The sequence below is a fragment of the Engraulis encrasicolus genome, chromosome 5, assembly GCF_034702125.1.
Source record: "Engraulis encrasicolus isolate BLACKSEA-1 chromosome 5, IST_EnEncr_1.0, whole genome shotgun sequence".
NCBI lineage: Eukaryota > Metazoa > Chordata > Actinopteri > Clupeiformes > Engraulidae > Engraulis > Engraulis encrasicolus.
Window position 1 is genome coordinate 50,708,824 of NC_085861.1, and position 15,471 is coordinate 50,724,294.

Below are 15,471 nucleotides of genomic sequence, written 5' to 3' on the forward strand. Positions count from 1 at the left end.
ACGCGTGGGATTTTCACAGGATGCGATATCGGTGTTGCTCGTTTTGCGCGGTGAATTTAAATAACTCTGAAATGAAAAAGGAGAGAAATGTCAAAACGGATTGGACAGAATACGTGACGGTATACGGCACAACACTACCGAGGGAGAGGAGAAGCAAACCACACATAAAAATAATAACACATGAAATAAATAATAAATAGTAACAATACAGAGAGCGCGTAATAAAACATGGCAACCGTATATTTTCAAAACAGAAAACGTAAATGAGAAAGTAAATGAAACCAAGAACGAAAAACAAGAGTCAACATGAAAGTAGAGATGGATGTGTTCTTTTGTTGAAGATGGAGAGTGTGTGTGTGAGCGGACTAGAAGCGAGGACAGTTTATTAACTGTGGGCCATCTTGAGAGTCTCTGTCTCTCTGTGCCGGTCGACCAGCGTGATGGAGGGAGAGAGGGAGGACGGCAGGGACGGGGCCAGGGCAGGGGGCAGGGAGGAGGGAGGAGGAGTCAGGGGCACCAGGCTCTTCAGGGGGTGAGGAGACGCGGGCGGGGGCAAGGAGGACAGCAGGGGGGGCAGGATGCTGGCCACCCCTCCTGCAGCCTTGAGGTCCAGCCCCTGGGGGCGGAGGAGGTCTAGGCGCGGGCCACTGCTCTTCGTCAGGCCGAAGTCCGCCTCGTTGTCCGAGCTGCAGTCGCTCAGGTCCGTGATCTCCAGGTCGGAGTCCGACTCGGGGTCCTGCTTCACCCCTCCTCCACCTCCTCCGCCGCCACCTCCTCCTCCGCTGCTGCTGCGCCTCTCCAGCGGGCTCTGCCTCCCGCCCAACCCTCCCAGGCCGACCCCTCCCAGCCCCAGCCCCAGCCCCAACCCCAGCCCTCCAGGCCCCAGTCCGAAAGCTCCACCGGGGCCAGGCAGGGTGGCCTCCCCTCTCTCCCCTCTCTCGCCCAGTGCACTCCCCAGCTCAGTCCGGCCCAAGGCCTGGCTCCCCGGGTACGGCGGGAGGCACAGCCTCGGCGGCTGGCCTCCTCCTCCTCCTCCTCCTCCTCCTGCTGCTCCTCCTGCTCCTGCTCCTGCTGCTGCTCCTGCCGCGCCATTGGTCCCCGCGGACTGGGCGCCGCCCCTTTCCCTCTCTGCTGCTGCTGCTGCCGCCGCCTCCGTGTCACCCGGGGGCAGGAGCGAGGAGAAAGGGTGCGGCAGCTGGGACAGGCTGGTCTGCAGCGGGTTGGGGTAGAAGTGGGAGGGGTAGAGGGAGCCAGGGGGCAGTTTAGGGCAGTTGTTGAGTGAGAAGGCCCCTGGGAGGTAGGGGTTAAAGCCCCACGGGTAGTCGAAAGGGGGGTTACGGGGGTAAGGGCCCAACAGGGACGGAGGCTTGGAGTAACAAGGAGCCCCTGGGGGAAGACAGGCAGAAAAAGACAGAGAGAAGAGAGAGAAGGAGAGAGAGAAAGAGAGCGAGAGATGGAGAGACAGTGTTAGTAACATCTCTGCACTCTGCCTGATTAGATTTGCATTATTCAATTTTCCACCTCCCCTAATTAGAGAGACCTAAAAAAAAACAGCATTGCTAACTACAGCGAGACTCAATCCCAGAATTTTTGCTCACTCAGTTCAATTATATTTTTCCATTTGCGCACGCCTTGTCTGTTCATTCACTTCGGCGGCGCATAGCATTAAAAAAATGACGCTGAATATAGATCAACAAGTCTTGTTTTTTTATTTACCAATTAAAAGTTGCAGTTGGTATATGTTCGTTTTGGGAGGAGGTACAACTGCTCCTACTGTGCTGTGCGGTGAGCTGTTGCTTCATGCTGTGTAATAACGCATTCTGTAGGTGCCATGTTTTTCGCCGTCTGTACAAAACAACTCTTCCCATATCCAGAACTCCCTATTCGCTCCTCTCCTCTATTCTTCGCCATGCTCACATCTGTCTCTTCTCGTACTCCTCCTCCTCCTCCTCTCTTCCTCTTTACTCCTGCTACTCCTCTCTCTTTCTATGTCTCCTTTACCCTCTCTTTCTCTCTGTCTTTTGCCATCTCTCTCTCTCTCTCTCTCTCTCTCTCTCTCTCTCTCTCTCTCTCTCTCTCTCTCTCTCTCTCTCTCTCTGTTATTTGCTATGCAGGCCTAATTTGACAGTGCTACAGTGTGTGTGTGTGTGTGTGTGTGTGTGTGTGTGTGTGTGTGTGTGTGTGTGTGTGTGTGTGTGTGTGTGTGTGTGTGTGTGTGTGTGTGTGTGTGTGTGTGTGTGTGTGTGTGTGTGTGTTGGCCCTGGAGTAGCTGGCAGACACATGAATATTGAATCAGTCAGGCAGGCAGGCCTCACTTGCTTATGAAAACACAGTAATGGGCGCCCACAGGCCACAAACTGAAGCCTGCACCCTCAATTAGGGCCTTCCTGCCTGGGAAGGGATTAGGACAGGGGGGCACAGGGGAAGGAGAACAGGGAGAGAGCGAGGAATAGGACCCGAGGACAAACAGAGGGTCTGTGTGAAGATGTGTGCGTGTGTGTGTGTGGGTGCGTGTGTCTGTGTGTGTGTGTGTGTGTGTGTGTGTGTGTGTGTGTGCGCGCCCGCACAGCAGGGGTGGGGGTGTGCTGCAGGTTGCACACAACACCTCGAATACACACACACCACACACGCACGCACGCACGCACGCACGCACGCACGCACGCACGCACACATGCGCACACACACACACACACACACACACACACACACACACACACACACACACACACACACACACACACACACACACACACACACACACACACACACACACACTCATGTTTTCAGCTATTCTCCTTGACTGTACCAAGTGATCACAGAGAGAGACAAAGAAGTGGAGCACAGGAGACTGTGCAACCCTGCTGACAACACAACACAACACAACACAACACAACACAACACACACACACACACACACACACACACACACACACACACACACACACACACACACACACACACACACACACACACACAGAGTAAGTTAGGGGAAGGGCCCTATCTCTGCCAGAGAAAGGCGAGAAGGAAGGAGAATGTAAATCGGCGTTGTGGCGTTTATCATCAGGGCAGTACCGCAGGATCACAAGATCTACTTCCTGTCTCTCACCTTTTTAACTCTGCAACTCTCCTCCTCGACATCTCTCTGAAGTCTCACCTGCAATATCTATATCCTCTGTCATCCGCTCGCTCTCTCTCTCTTCTCTCTTCCTGCTCTTGCTCACTCACTTCCTTCACCTTCTTCCTTTTCCTTTACCTTCTTTTTCTCTTTTCTCTCATGCTCTCGCTTTCATTTTTCTCTCTCAATGTCTCGCGCTCTCTCTGTCTTTCTCTTTCTCTTTCTCTACCTGTTCCCTTTCCCCTATCACTTTCCCTCTCTTCCTCCTTCTCCCTTTGCCATTGTTTCCCTCTCTCTTTCACTGCCTCCTTTCCGCCTCTCTCTTTCTCCATCAATTCACTTCTCTGTTTCTCTTCTCAGGGTCCAAGACAAAACTACCCATCCAGTCCTCCTGCTCCTTCTCTTCCCTTCCTTTCCGTCCCTCCCTCCATCCATCCCTCCCTCCGTCTGTCTGTCCATCTGGCCTTCTGTCCTCCCTCCCAGCCAGGGCTGGACTGGGGGAGAAATAGGGCCCAGGCACTTTTGGCTTTAAGCCCCCCCGTCATAATTAGCGGCTCAGAACTGACTCACCGGTGGGACCCACACCCTTGTGGGGCCCTATTGTCAATGTAAAAAACAAAACAATCTTTTAAAATAGTTTTTTTACATTTCTGAAAACAGGGGGCCATGAGGGTGCGGGTCCAACCGGGAAATGCCTGCTATGCCAGATGGCCAGTCCAGCCCTCCCTCCCAGCTCAAGGTTACCAACCACACACCTGCCGCCAAGGCCGGAACTACCCTCTCAAGAATAGCCTCTCTCCTCTCCCTTGCTCCCACACCTGAGCCGAGGAACGGGAAGGCGTCCAGGCGCAGCTTGTCCCCTTCGGGCCCCGGGGCCCCTCCAGAGCGCTCGAACAGCGAGCCGCCGCGGCTGGCCTCTGGCAGGCGAGGGAACAGCGACTGCAGCGTCTATACAGGAGCAGAGGAGAGAAGGATGGATTGGGATATGCAGAGAGAGAGAGGAATAGGAGAGAAAAGATGAGGAGAATATGATAAGAAAAGAAGATGAAAGAAGACATTCAAAAGAGGAAAAGAAGACGAGAGGTGGTATGCAGAAAGAAAGAAAGAAAGAAAGAAAGAAAGAAAGAAAGAAAGAAAGAAAGAAAGAAAGAAAGAAAGAAAGAAAGAAAGAAAGAAAGAAAGAAAGAAAGAAAGAAAGAAAGAAAGATAAAGGAAGTGTAGAGAAAGGGATGTGAAAAAAGGAGAAAAGAACATTTTCACATGAGACACTTCAAGCCACATATTTTCCAGCAAACTTTCACACAAGAAGGATTTCAGGAACTAATGTGAAAATACAAGTGTAGATTTTATTCCCACACACAAGCTATCTTGAGAATACTGCAATTAGATTTGTTATATATGTTCTGGAATCGTTGAACTATCTGAACTAATGTTGTGCCAGTATGGGTAATATAGTGTCAATGTAAAAAGCACAAGGCTTTACTAAAGTCTTACATTGTACAGTCGATTTCTAGTTTCCAGTGGATTGGAAAGATCTCACATTGTGACTTTGTGAGACAACGAGACAGGGACAGGCTCTGGGTGGGATACTGTGTATTCGACAGGGAAGGGTGGAAATCAGGTGGAAATCCTAACCCCAATGACAACATGATGAGTGTGGGTGGGTGGGTTGGTGGGGGATCTTTAACACCTGCCACTGACAAGAACTTAAGTCCCCCTAAAAAAGTCACACTTCTGACTTAAGTCAAAGACCAGTCACAGACCCTGCCTCTGAGTCACCCTGTCACACACGCGTCAAGGTCCCCCCACTGATCAGAGAGCCAAAAAACTACTACCGAAAAAAAAAAGAAAAAGAAATAACAAAGCCGTCCCTGACAAGAAGTCAAGGGGAACGTCCTGAAGGGGAAGGAGAGGAGCTACAAGGAGCGGAGGCTTAGGAACGTGGGAGGGAGGATCGGGACCCTGATAAAGGAAACGGCAAAGTCGTCGCAGGAGGAGCGGGGTGACGGTGGTGGTGGTGGTGGGGGGGACTCCCACGGGAGATAGAGAGCTAGAGACACACACACACACACACACACACACACACAGTCACACAGTCACTCACACACACACACACACACACACACACACACACACACACACACTAACACACACACACACACACTAACACACACACACACACACACACACACACACACACACACACACACACACACACACACACACAAACACACGCACACACACGCACACACACACACGGCGGAGATTTTGTCTCCTCTTTTTTTCCTGCCCTCCTTCTGCATGCTGAGGGGTTGGGATCAATAATTTCTGTCACTTCTCAGCTCTTGAGTTTGAAAGGCGGGACTGTACTTCCAAAGCAGCGTGATCTGGATTGCTCTTAACAAACCTGCATTAATTACCGCCCATTGATCTGTAGTACCCCCGTTCGCCACTTTCATTTCTTTCAAATCCAATCGATGACAGGGGTGGGTTGGTTGGGGTGTGTGTGCCGTGCCAGACGATAGAGAGAGACAGACAGTCAGAGAGAGAGAGAAAGAGAGAAAGAGAGAGGGAGAGAGAGAGAGAGAGAGAGAGAGAGAGAGAGAGAGAGAGAGAGAGAGAGAGAGAGAGAGAAAGAGAGAGAGAGAGAGAGAGAGGGTGTCATGGAGGGATAACGTCTCTCTCTTTTGTTTTAAGGACACTTAACTCCGTCTCCTGACTTTCCTCCTTCTCCTTCACTCATTGCCTCATTTACATGAGCTTTCCCTCTCAACACTGTCACAGGATCCGTTTCTTTTTTTTAACATATCTCGGCTAGAAAGGCACGATAAACACACAAAACCCTTCCCTATAGACCAAAGACAGACTCAAACGCCCTCCTTATATACGCCACAGACACCCAGAAAACACCCCTGCTTTGGAAATGAACCCCCAAAAGAAGTCAAACTGACTTCATCAGGCCTCAATCCTGCCATCGGAGATTAAGAATGAATCATTCCCTTTCCAACGAGAAACAAAAGAGCTTCATCAAAAAAACCCTGAAATATGTATTGCCATTGAATAAAGCCTTCCCGCTTGCGCCATAATCTTCTATAATATAAGGACATTTTTATTTATCGTCTGCCTCTGGCGTGCCGTGAACAGAGGAGCATTATTTCAGCTAGAGGTGAATAACAAAACTGCTCAGGGTGTATAATGACAGAACACCAATACCTGTTACGCAACCATTAGAGAGAGTGAATAAAATATGGCGGAAAAATGGAGATGGGATGGTATTTCTCTTGTCAACATGGGGAATGAACAGCGGGGTGTCTTAATCGAGAGGAACATCAAAAGTACATGTGGTGGGTAAGGGCAGGGAGATGAGATGAGATCAAATAGAGTCCTAAAGTTGAGAGGCACCGTGAACTGAAGCACTGTGTGCCGTGTCTGTGTGAGAACTGCTCTCGGTGTCAGAATAAAAACTACTGTATGGACGTGTAAATATTCATCGCCTTCACAAGGATCTTTCACACAAGGATCTCTCCGAGGACTCTCTATTTCTCTCTCTCTCCCAGGGCAAGTGACTATCCTTGTCTTTGTGCCATTTTTAGCATAGGTTTTGCTGGTTGCCTTGCTGCGTGCGCGTGCACACACACACACACACACACACACACACACACACACACACACACACACACACACACACACACACACACACACACACACACACACACACACACACACACACACAGATTTTGTTGGTTGCCTTGGTGCACACACACACACACACACACACACACACACACACACACACACACACACACACACACACACACACACACACACACACACACACACACACACACACACACACACACACACACACACACACACACAGAGTGTGCCCACCGCAGTGTCCCTGCCTGCCGTGCCATGGCCTCGCTAGCGTACCTCTGGGGTGACCGGGCTGCAGTCGGGCGCGGCGGAGCCTCCGTTGAAGTGGTTCTGAGCCAGCAGGAAGGGCGAGCTGGCCATGTCGAACAGCGGGTAGTTGACCAGCACCACCTTGCTGAAGTTGAACTTGTAGGTGAAGCGCTTGCCCTTCGTTTTGTGCAGGATGCGCTTGTTGTAGTAGTATCTGTCAAACAAGAGGAACAGAGGAGAGTTATTACTGTATGCGTTAACAAGATTGTTCAATGACGTTAGGGCACCGCGCGCTGCGTGTTGTATGCTTGACAAAGACTTTTACATGAGGAAGGTATCAAAAGCAGAGTTGTATAAAGTAGATGTAGAAGTACTCTTACATATGTCATTACAACTGTTTGATATTACAAAGTTGAAACCATGCGATAGTGTTGCAATTGCATCTATAGGAGTAATTCTACGTCTACTAACTCTGATCAAAAGCGCCATCACCTTTAAACCCAAGTGGAAACGCCATAGTTTGTAATCATATTCTGAGGCAAAGCCAACATTTGACATCTCCAGTAAATATAATAGGTAATAGCATCCGCGGTAGACAAAAAAAGTGTGTGCTACAAATCTTCTTAAGATGAGGGGCGAAAGAGGGAAATAGGGCCCATCTGTCCTGTGGGCCCTTTGGTCCGTTTAGCCTTTCTTTTTCCCTCTGTGATGACACAAGCACACACACACTCTCCCTCTCTCTCTCTCTCTCTCTCTCTCTCTCTCTCTCTCTCTCTCTCTCTCTCTCTCTCTCTCTCACACACACACACACACACACACACACACATGCACACACACACACACACACACACGCACAAACAACAACAAAGAGCACCCTGCCACCACCCATGATTTGTTCCCTTTTGCCTTGCGTGGCAATTGTTGGCTGTCCCTTAATTGAGCAATTAAGCGAGGCTAATCAACGAGGCTAATTATGGCCCGGGCCAATTCATAACAATTAGACGGGAGCGACAGCACCCATTACAGAGAGGGCAGAGGGGGAGAGGAGGGCAGGGAGGGGTGCACTGGGTGCTGGGGGTGGGGGTGGAGTGGGATGAAGGAATAGGCCTGCATATGATTTACATAAACAAAGGAGTCAATAGGAGAACAGGCAACACAGTAGAATGCCTGACACGCCAACTTTGGCCTAAAAGTATGGCTGTTTGATTTTCTGACTGGTTTTTTTTGGTGTTGTAGTTATTGGTATATAAGTTTACCCTCTTTTTAAAGGAATACAAGCAAAAGAAAATAAGACTAAAAAAGAAAAAAGGCACAATGCTTGATATAGTTTTTTTTTGTGGCGGTACTTTTGAGCCCATTTGAAATAGGCTTAATTCCGAAAGCCGTATTGACTTTTTTTTTTGCTCTCTATTGAGGCTCCGTTCTGCTGTTCAACTTCCATTTAGAAGTTCAAAGATGCAAAATGAAAAATATTGACAATCCTGGAGGAAGCACCTTTTTCTTTTCACCAAAGTCCGAAAACCGCTGCTTGCCTCTTCATGTGTCTAATCGAATGCCAAGGTCAGTTGACAGGCTAAAAACTATGTGAAGATGAATCTCTGTAATTTAAAACGCGGTCTGTAATTTAACCGCTAAAGTCTGAGGTGTATGAACCCAAACATAATGCACACAGCACAGCACAGACACAACAGACAAACACACAAACAAAGCAGTCAACAAGTTTAAATAATACTCATTACACCACATGTGCACAATATCAACCAGGCAATGTCTGCTGACGATAGAGGGAAGCAGTGGAGATGGATCCCCTGTTATTTAATCTGAGATGCGTAAACAAAATGCAGAACAAACAAAACAAAGCAGACAAACAAAACAGGCAACAAGATGTCCAACCAGTGCTAATACACATGAACGAAACATAAATGTTGAGTGATCATAAGAAGCAAATAAGTGAACTTACAGTTTTTCTCGATTGCCTCCACACAAGTTCTGGTACTTCACACACAATTCTCGGAACATCTCACCCATTTCCCAACTCCCCTAACCAATGTCACTGAACACTAAACACAATTCCTACTTAACACTCAAATTCCAATTTTAAAACACACTCTTTTCACACCATTACACACAATTCTCTGGATTACACTCAATTTTCATAAGGAAAAACACTGGGTTTCTCATGGAACACACTGTCATTCACAACACTATATCAACTGTAATACTATGTTCACTTCCTCATCACATGGGCAAACTCTCTTCATACCGGTTTACAATCTGAAATCATCACCCCATAAGGACACACATTGCATGTCACATTGATGAAAAATGAGTGGATGCAAGGAGAAAACACATTTGTTTAGTTTTTGAACTCAAAAATATGAACTCAAAAATATGTTATACAAGACATAACTTTCATGTGGTTACCCAATATTTTACAATACATTAGTGCAATTTTTAAATATTTTTAAAAATATGTAAAATATATACACGTCTGTGTACTCCGAGTCTCAAAACAATATTTCAGTATTTTACTACAGAAAAATACCCTCTTTAGTAAGTAGAACACTGAAGAAAATAAGTTTCTACTGTGTTTCAAGTTGAGTATAGAGGTTTTTTTTTTCATAGCAATAGGCTATACAATAATGTAATGGGTTTTTTGTACTGCCAAATAGGCAGTGGGGTTTATCTTTGTGTTGTTTTTGTGAAAAAGACATAAAAATCTTTCTGTTTCTGTTTGTATGTTGTGGGAATGAAGTTTTTCCAACTTATGTCACAGTATCCATGCAATCCAGAACAAAAAAAGCCCAAGTTACTGTAGTCCTGGACCAGCCCTGTAGACCCGTTCGCAATTTTGAGTTGAGGGCGTTTCTCACTGGATTTGAGTTAGTGGGTTCCTAGACATTAAAAATCACGGAGGTGCTCGTCCACCATAGTGCCAGATTTTTCACAATATGGCCGCCAAATATGGCCACAATTGCCTATGACAAATATCTGTCTTTTTTTTTTTTACTTTTAAACTGTTTATATGTGTCATACATCAGTTCTGACCATTTTTTGGAGAGGAATTCAATTCTGACAATTACATGAGGATGATGTGTGATTTTGACCTTAAAAGGTCATTGCCAAGGTCAAATTTGCAATTCTGAAGAACGTTAATAGACTTCCATTGTAAAAATGAGAGACAAATGATCAATTATGGCATGAGGAGTTATTTGCTGATATTACTATGATTATTTGTATCAGTATAGTCCTTAAAAGGTCAAGGTCAATGTCAAGGTCAATGTCTTTTTCCTATTCTGAAGAACTCAGCCATGTGCTTGTCCATTAGGTCATTATTAAGAATAAGGAACTGCCATAACATAAAACATAAAAATCTTTCTGTTTCTGTTTGTGTGTTGTGGGAATGTCACACATGAACTTATGTCACAGTATCCATGCAATCCAGGAAAAAAAGCCCAAGTTACTGGGAGAAATTAGTTTTACCCTGTGCCCAACAGTGTTTTAATGGGTCTACAAATGTGTATTGTAGTGACTGTCTGTGTGTGTCATTTGACGACAAAATGAGGTTTTTAGAAGAGAGTACATTGTTTTGAGACAAGACGTGCATTTTTCAGAGGTAGTGAAGAGTTTGGCCCGTTGTGTGTGAGGTTTGGAGATTTGTGTGTAGAGTTTTGAGAATTCGAAGACCGATTCCGAAAATTGTGTGTAGGCAATCGAGAAAAACTGTAAACAGGTATTGTTACACACACACAAACACGCACGCACGCACGCACGCACGCACACACACACAAACACACAGACTCATGTACGCACACAAACACACACACACACACACACACACACACACACACACACACACACACACACACACACACACACACACACACACACACACACACACACACACACACACACACACACACGCCTCTCCCTCTCAGGGAGGCATAGTGAGTGGAGTGGCTTACTTACCTCAGCGCTCTGCTCAGCTTGTCATAGTTCATGTGGGGCTTGCACTTGCGAATGCCCCAGAGCCGGGCCACCTCGTCCGGGTCCTTGATGACAAACTCCCCGTAGTCCCCCTGCCAGGCGATCACGCCCTGGTACTCCTCCTTCTGCAGCAGCTCCAGGATGAAGTGCCACAGCTGGATCTGCCGCGAGCCGGGGCTGGACTCCGGCTTGTAGGCCCAGTCTGGGAAGGCGAAGCCTGGGGAGGTGGAGGAAGGAAAGCGGGAGGCTGCAGATGAGGCCTGCTGGTGGTGCTGCTAGTGGTATTTCATAGTGTGTGTGTGTGTGTGTGTGACGTGGTGTGTGCGTGTGTGCGTTCGTGCGTGCGTGTGTGTGTGTGTCATTGTGTGTGTGTGTGTTTGTTTGTGAGTGTGTGTGTGTGTGTGTGTGTCTAGCTAAAGGGGAGGGCTGTCTGGATGACAGATGCACTGAAAGGATGACTGACTCTGGTGTTTAATGGTACGACCACCAGAGGCCTGGGGGAGTGTTGTCTTAGCTGAGCTAACTGAATCAAAGCCTATCGGGGGAAAACAGCCTGGGATTTCTTTTCATACTTGGTTGGCCTTTGGTGTGTCATGTCAAGCTATTTAGTGTAAACATGTAAATACAGTTCATAAAAAGCGTATTTGAAAGACTGACAAATCACATGGCTGTTATTTTTTTAACCAGAGACCTATAACAATTGTTTTTCATAGTCAGTAAGGTGATTCAGAACTCAGAAATTTATATTGCCTATGTTTTTGTTTCCATCACAAAGTTCTTCCTCATCAGGTGACATCCTGGATAAGATTTGCAAGATATAAAAACAAGATATAAAAATGACATCAGGCTGTATTTATGTGTATGTGTGCGTAGCCTATGGGATGTTATGGCCACATTAGCCTTTGTCATACTTGATATAAAAATGTCATCAGACTGTGTATGTGCATGTGTGTATAATGTTATGGATATCAAAAATATCCTTTGTCATCCTAGATATAATAATGGCATCAGACTGTATGTATGTGCATGTGTGTATATGATGTTATGCATGTCAACATTACCCTTTGTCTTACTAGATATAAAAATGGTATACGACAGTGTGTGCATGTGTGTATAGGATACAGGGTGGCCGCGGGTCCTTAAAAAGTCTTAAAAAGTCTTAAATTTCATTTTCGCCAAATAAGGCCTTGAAAAGTCTTATTTTGTCTTAAATTTTCAACCCAAATGTCTTAAATTTGTGGAGCTTAATTTAGGGAGGAATAATTGTCAGCCATGTGATGAACTTCGCGACGGAAATCGGGAGTTGAGTCATGTAGTGTAAATTTAGAACGCATTATTGAATTTTATTTAGTGTAAAGTTTCATTGTGTGTAGTTTTGTGTTTTCAAACGGCTACATTAATGTAAATAACCAATTGGTTTTTGTGCTTCTTTTGAAGCTGTGTATGATCTTGCGAGTTGGTCCTAATTCCATTTGGAAAATGGTATTGAAAAGTCTTAAAATGTCTTAATTTTGACTTGCTAAAACCCGTAAACGCCGCGAGTTGGTCTTAATTTTATTTTGGAAAATGGTATTGAAAAGTCTTAAAATGTCTTAATTTTGACTTGGTCAAACCTGTAGACACCCTGAGGATATTATGGACATCTCAACATTAGCCTTTGTCATCCTAGATATAAAAATGGCATCAGACTGTAGGTATGTGCATGTGTGTACATGATGTTATGCATGTTTACATTACCCTTTGTGCAGGTATGTGCATGTACTGTATATGCATGTCTGTATATGATGTTATGCATGTCAACATTACCCTTTGTCATCCTAGATATAAAAATGGCATCAGACTGTATGTATGTGTATGTGTGTACATGATGGTATGCATGTTTACATTACCCTTTGTACAGGTATGTGCATGTACTGTATATGCATGTGTGTATATGATGTTATGCATGTCAACATTACCCTTTGTCATCCTAGATATAAAAAAATGTCATCAGACTGTATGTAGTGTATGTGTATGTGTGTATATGATGTTATGCATGTCAACATTACCCTTTGCCACTTGCAACAGCCCCGCCATTCGATCTAAATAGAGGTGAGAGAGTGACTAACACACTGAATGACGGAATCAACGAGCAGAATGAATGTGTACATGTGTGAATGTGTGTGTGTGTGTGTGTGTGTGTGTGTGTGTGTGTGTGTGTGTGTGTGTGTGTGTGTGTGTGTGTGTGTGTGTGTGTGTGTGTGTGTGTGTGTGTGTGTGTGTGTGTGAGTACACGCGTGAGCATGTGTGTGTTTATGTGTTTATGTGTGTGTGTGTGTGTGTGTGCGCGCACGCGCATGTGTGCATGTGTGTGTTAATGTTTTTATATGTATGTGTCTGTGTGTGTGTGTGTGTATGTGTGTGTGTGAGAAAGAGAGAGAGAGAGTCTCACCTGGCGTCCAGAGTGCTGGTACAGGGGGAGTGAGCAGCAGATCACTCACACAGTTGCAGTCCATGCCTCCGCAACACCTACAACACAACACCATGCTTAGAGATGATTTACACACACACACACACATGCACACAAACACAAATACACACACACACACTAAGACAAACACACACACACACACACACACACACAAACACACACATGCGCGCACGTCCACATGTGCACACACACACACACATACACTTACACTCATACACATGCATGCACAAGCAGACAAGCACGCAAACGTACATACACACACACACACGTGCGCACATCCACATATGCACACACACATGCACGTACACACACACACACACACACACACACACACACACACACACACACACACACACAAAAACAAACTGGTTCACATTTTATTCCCATCGTATACGAGCTGTTAACAACACCATTAAATCTGCCTCGGCGCAATTTAAATGATCACAAAGCGTTGCCTCCATCCAATTCCAACCAATTAAATGCACATTAAACGCATAGATCCCCTCACTTCACTCACTATACGTTGCAGAAGAAGAAGTCGTTTCAGAAATACCTACACTTGTGCTTGGTGTGCGCACACAGCCATGTTGTTTGGCCTGTCCATGGTGAAAACGAAAAACACAAGTGCGTAAAAGACGTCCCAAGGTGTTTTGTGGCGTGTGCGTAGAACATGGTGTGAGACGTGGGTCGTGCATTAGAATGGGGGGCGATGGGGGACAAGGGGGAGGTCGTGGGGTACAAAGTCACAGGGGCCAATGCTATTACGGAGCTAACTGAAGCAGTTACAGTTGTCGACATCCAACCCCACCCCTCCCCTCCAATTCACAGTGTCGTTCATAACCTACGCACAGTATACTACCTACGAGTGCCGCTCGGACGCTGTGTTAAATGTCGCCGGGTCAACGCCGTTGTAGCGGCCTGTGAAATCAATCACTTTTGCTTTCGTTTGATAGCCGGGCGCCCTCCGCTACTAGTACTAGCGCTAGTGACTACCACAGCACACACCGCAGGCTATGGGCTAAGATCAGTCAGCCACAGTGTCTGTGTGTTCTCTCTTCTCAGAGAAACGAGAGCAAACGAAACCCAGCCAACCGCCACAATCAAAAGGCCTTGTGCGTGTGTGTGTGTGCGTGTGCGTGTGTGTGCATGTGTGAGTCTGTGTGTGTGTGTGTGTGTGTGTGTGTGTGTGTGTGTGTGTGTGTGTGTGTGTGTGTGTGTGTGTGTGTGTGTGTGTGTGTGTGTGCATGTATGTGTGCGAGTGAGAGAGAGAGAGAGAGAGAGAGAGAGAGAGAGAGAGAGAGAGAGAGGCTCGTGAGCGCTTTCTGAAAAGATCTACTGGCAGACGGACGACAGTTGGTTTTTGAAACAGGTAGAGCTGTCGACACTTGAAAAGGTTTTTTTATTCTCCTTTTTTGTGCTCTTTTTAAAAGTCTCCTAGTTCATATTACATGGCGCAGTTACAGTACTAGTACATTCAAACAACTGTATAATATCCAACTGTTGATATATTTGATGGAGAAATGAACAATTACACAACATTTCATTTTTCAATTGTATTAATGACCTTACTAAAAAAAAAACGAACTACCTCCCCGTGATATTGTAATGTTACACAAAGATTTAATTTAATTTTAATTGAGATTATTTAGCGCAACATTTTCACAGAGAGAGAGGGAGTGAGGTGGAGGTGAAGTGAAAGAAGTGAATGAAAGAAAGACATAAAGAAAGAAAGAAAGAAAGTAGAAAAAGAAAAAGAAAAAATGCCTCAGTTTTCTTTCACTTCATTTTCATTCTTTCTTCTTTCTTTCTTTCTTTCTTTCTTTCTTTTTTTCTTCAATAGATTTTTCACATGTCAACTCTGGTATGGAGCACCGGCTACGTTAGAAGCAGGCGGATCTAAGCTGGTCTGGACTGGTCTGCTATGGCCTGCTTTGGTCTGGGGCTGGCATCACCATTTCATAAGGGTTGTGTCTTACAAAGCTGGAATGGAAGA

At 45.9% G+C, this 15,471-nt stretch overlaps 1 protein-coding gene across 1 annotated transcript; it reads right to left on the reverse strand.

Annotated features, from left to right (window-relative positions):
• Positions 1-385: 385 nt before the first annotated feature.
• Positions 386-13,503, reverse strand: erfl1 (Ets2 repressor factor like 1). The gene is made up of 6 exons (XM_063198317.1): positions 13,440-13,503; positions 10,991-11,225; positions 7,049-7,235; positions 3,934-4,063; positions 1,162-1,386; positions 386-1,080 (listed from the first exon to the last, which is right to left on the reverse strand). Exons 1-6 carry the CDS (start codon positions 13,501-13,503, stop codon positions 386-388), a joined length of 1,536 nt encoding a protein of 511 aa, XP_063054387.1.
• Between the last annotated feature and the right edge of the window lie 1,968 nt (positions 13,504-15,471).

Bases quoted from the DNA above. Each gene is read 5' to 3' on its own strand.
- erfl1 (XM_063198317.1), bottom strand. From the start codon at position 13,503: ATGGACTGCAACTGTGTGAGTGATCTGCTGCTCACTCCCCCTGTACCA. The intron at 4,064-7,048 runs GTACGCTAGCGA...GCTCCTGTATAG, and splicing joins GCAGCCCGGTCACCCCAGAG to ACGCTGCAGTCGCTGTTCCC. The intron at 1,081-1,161 runs GTGACACGGAGG...ATGGCGCGGCAG, and splicing joins CTCCTCGCTCCTGCCCCCGG to GAGCAGCAGCAGGAGCAGGA.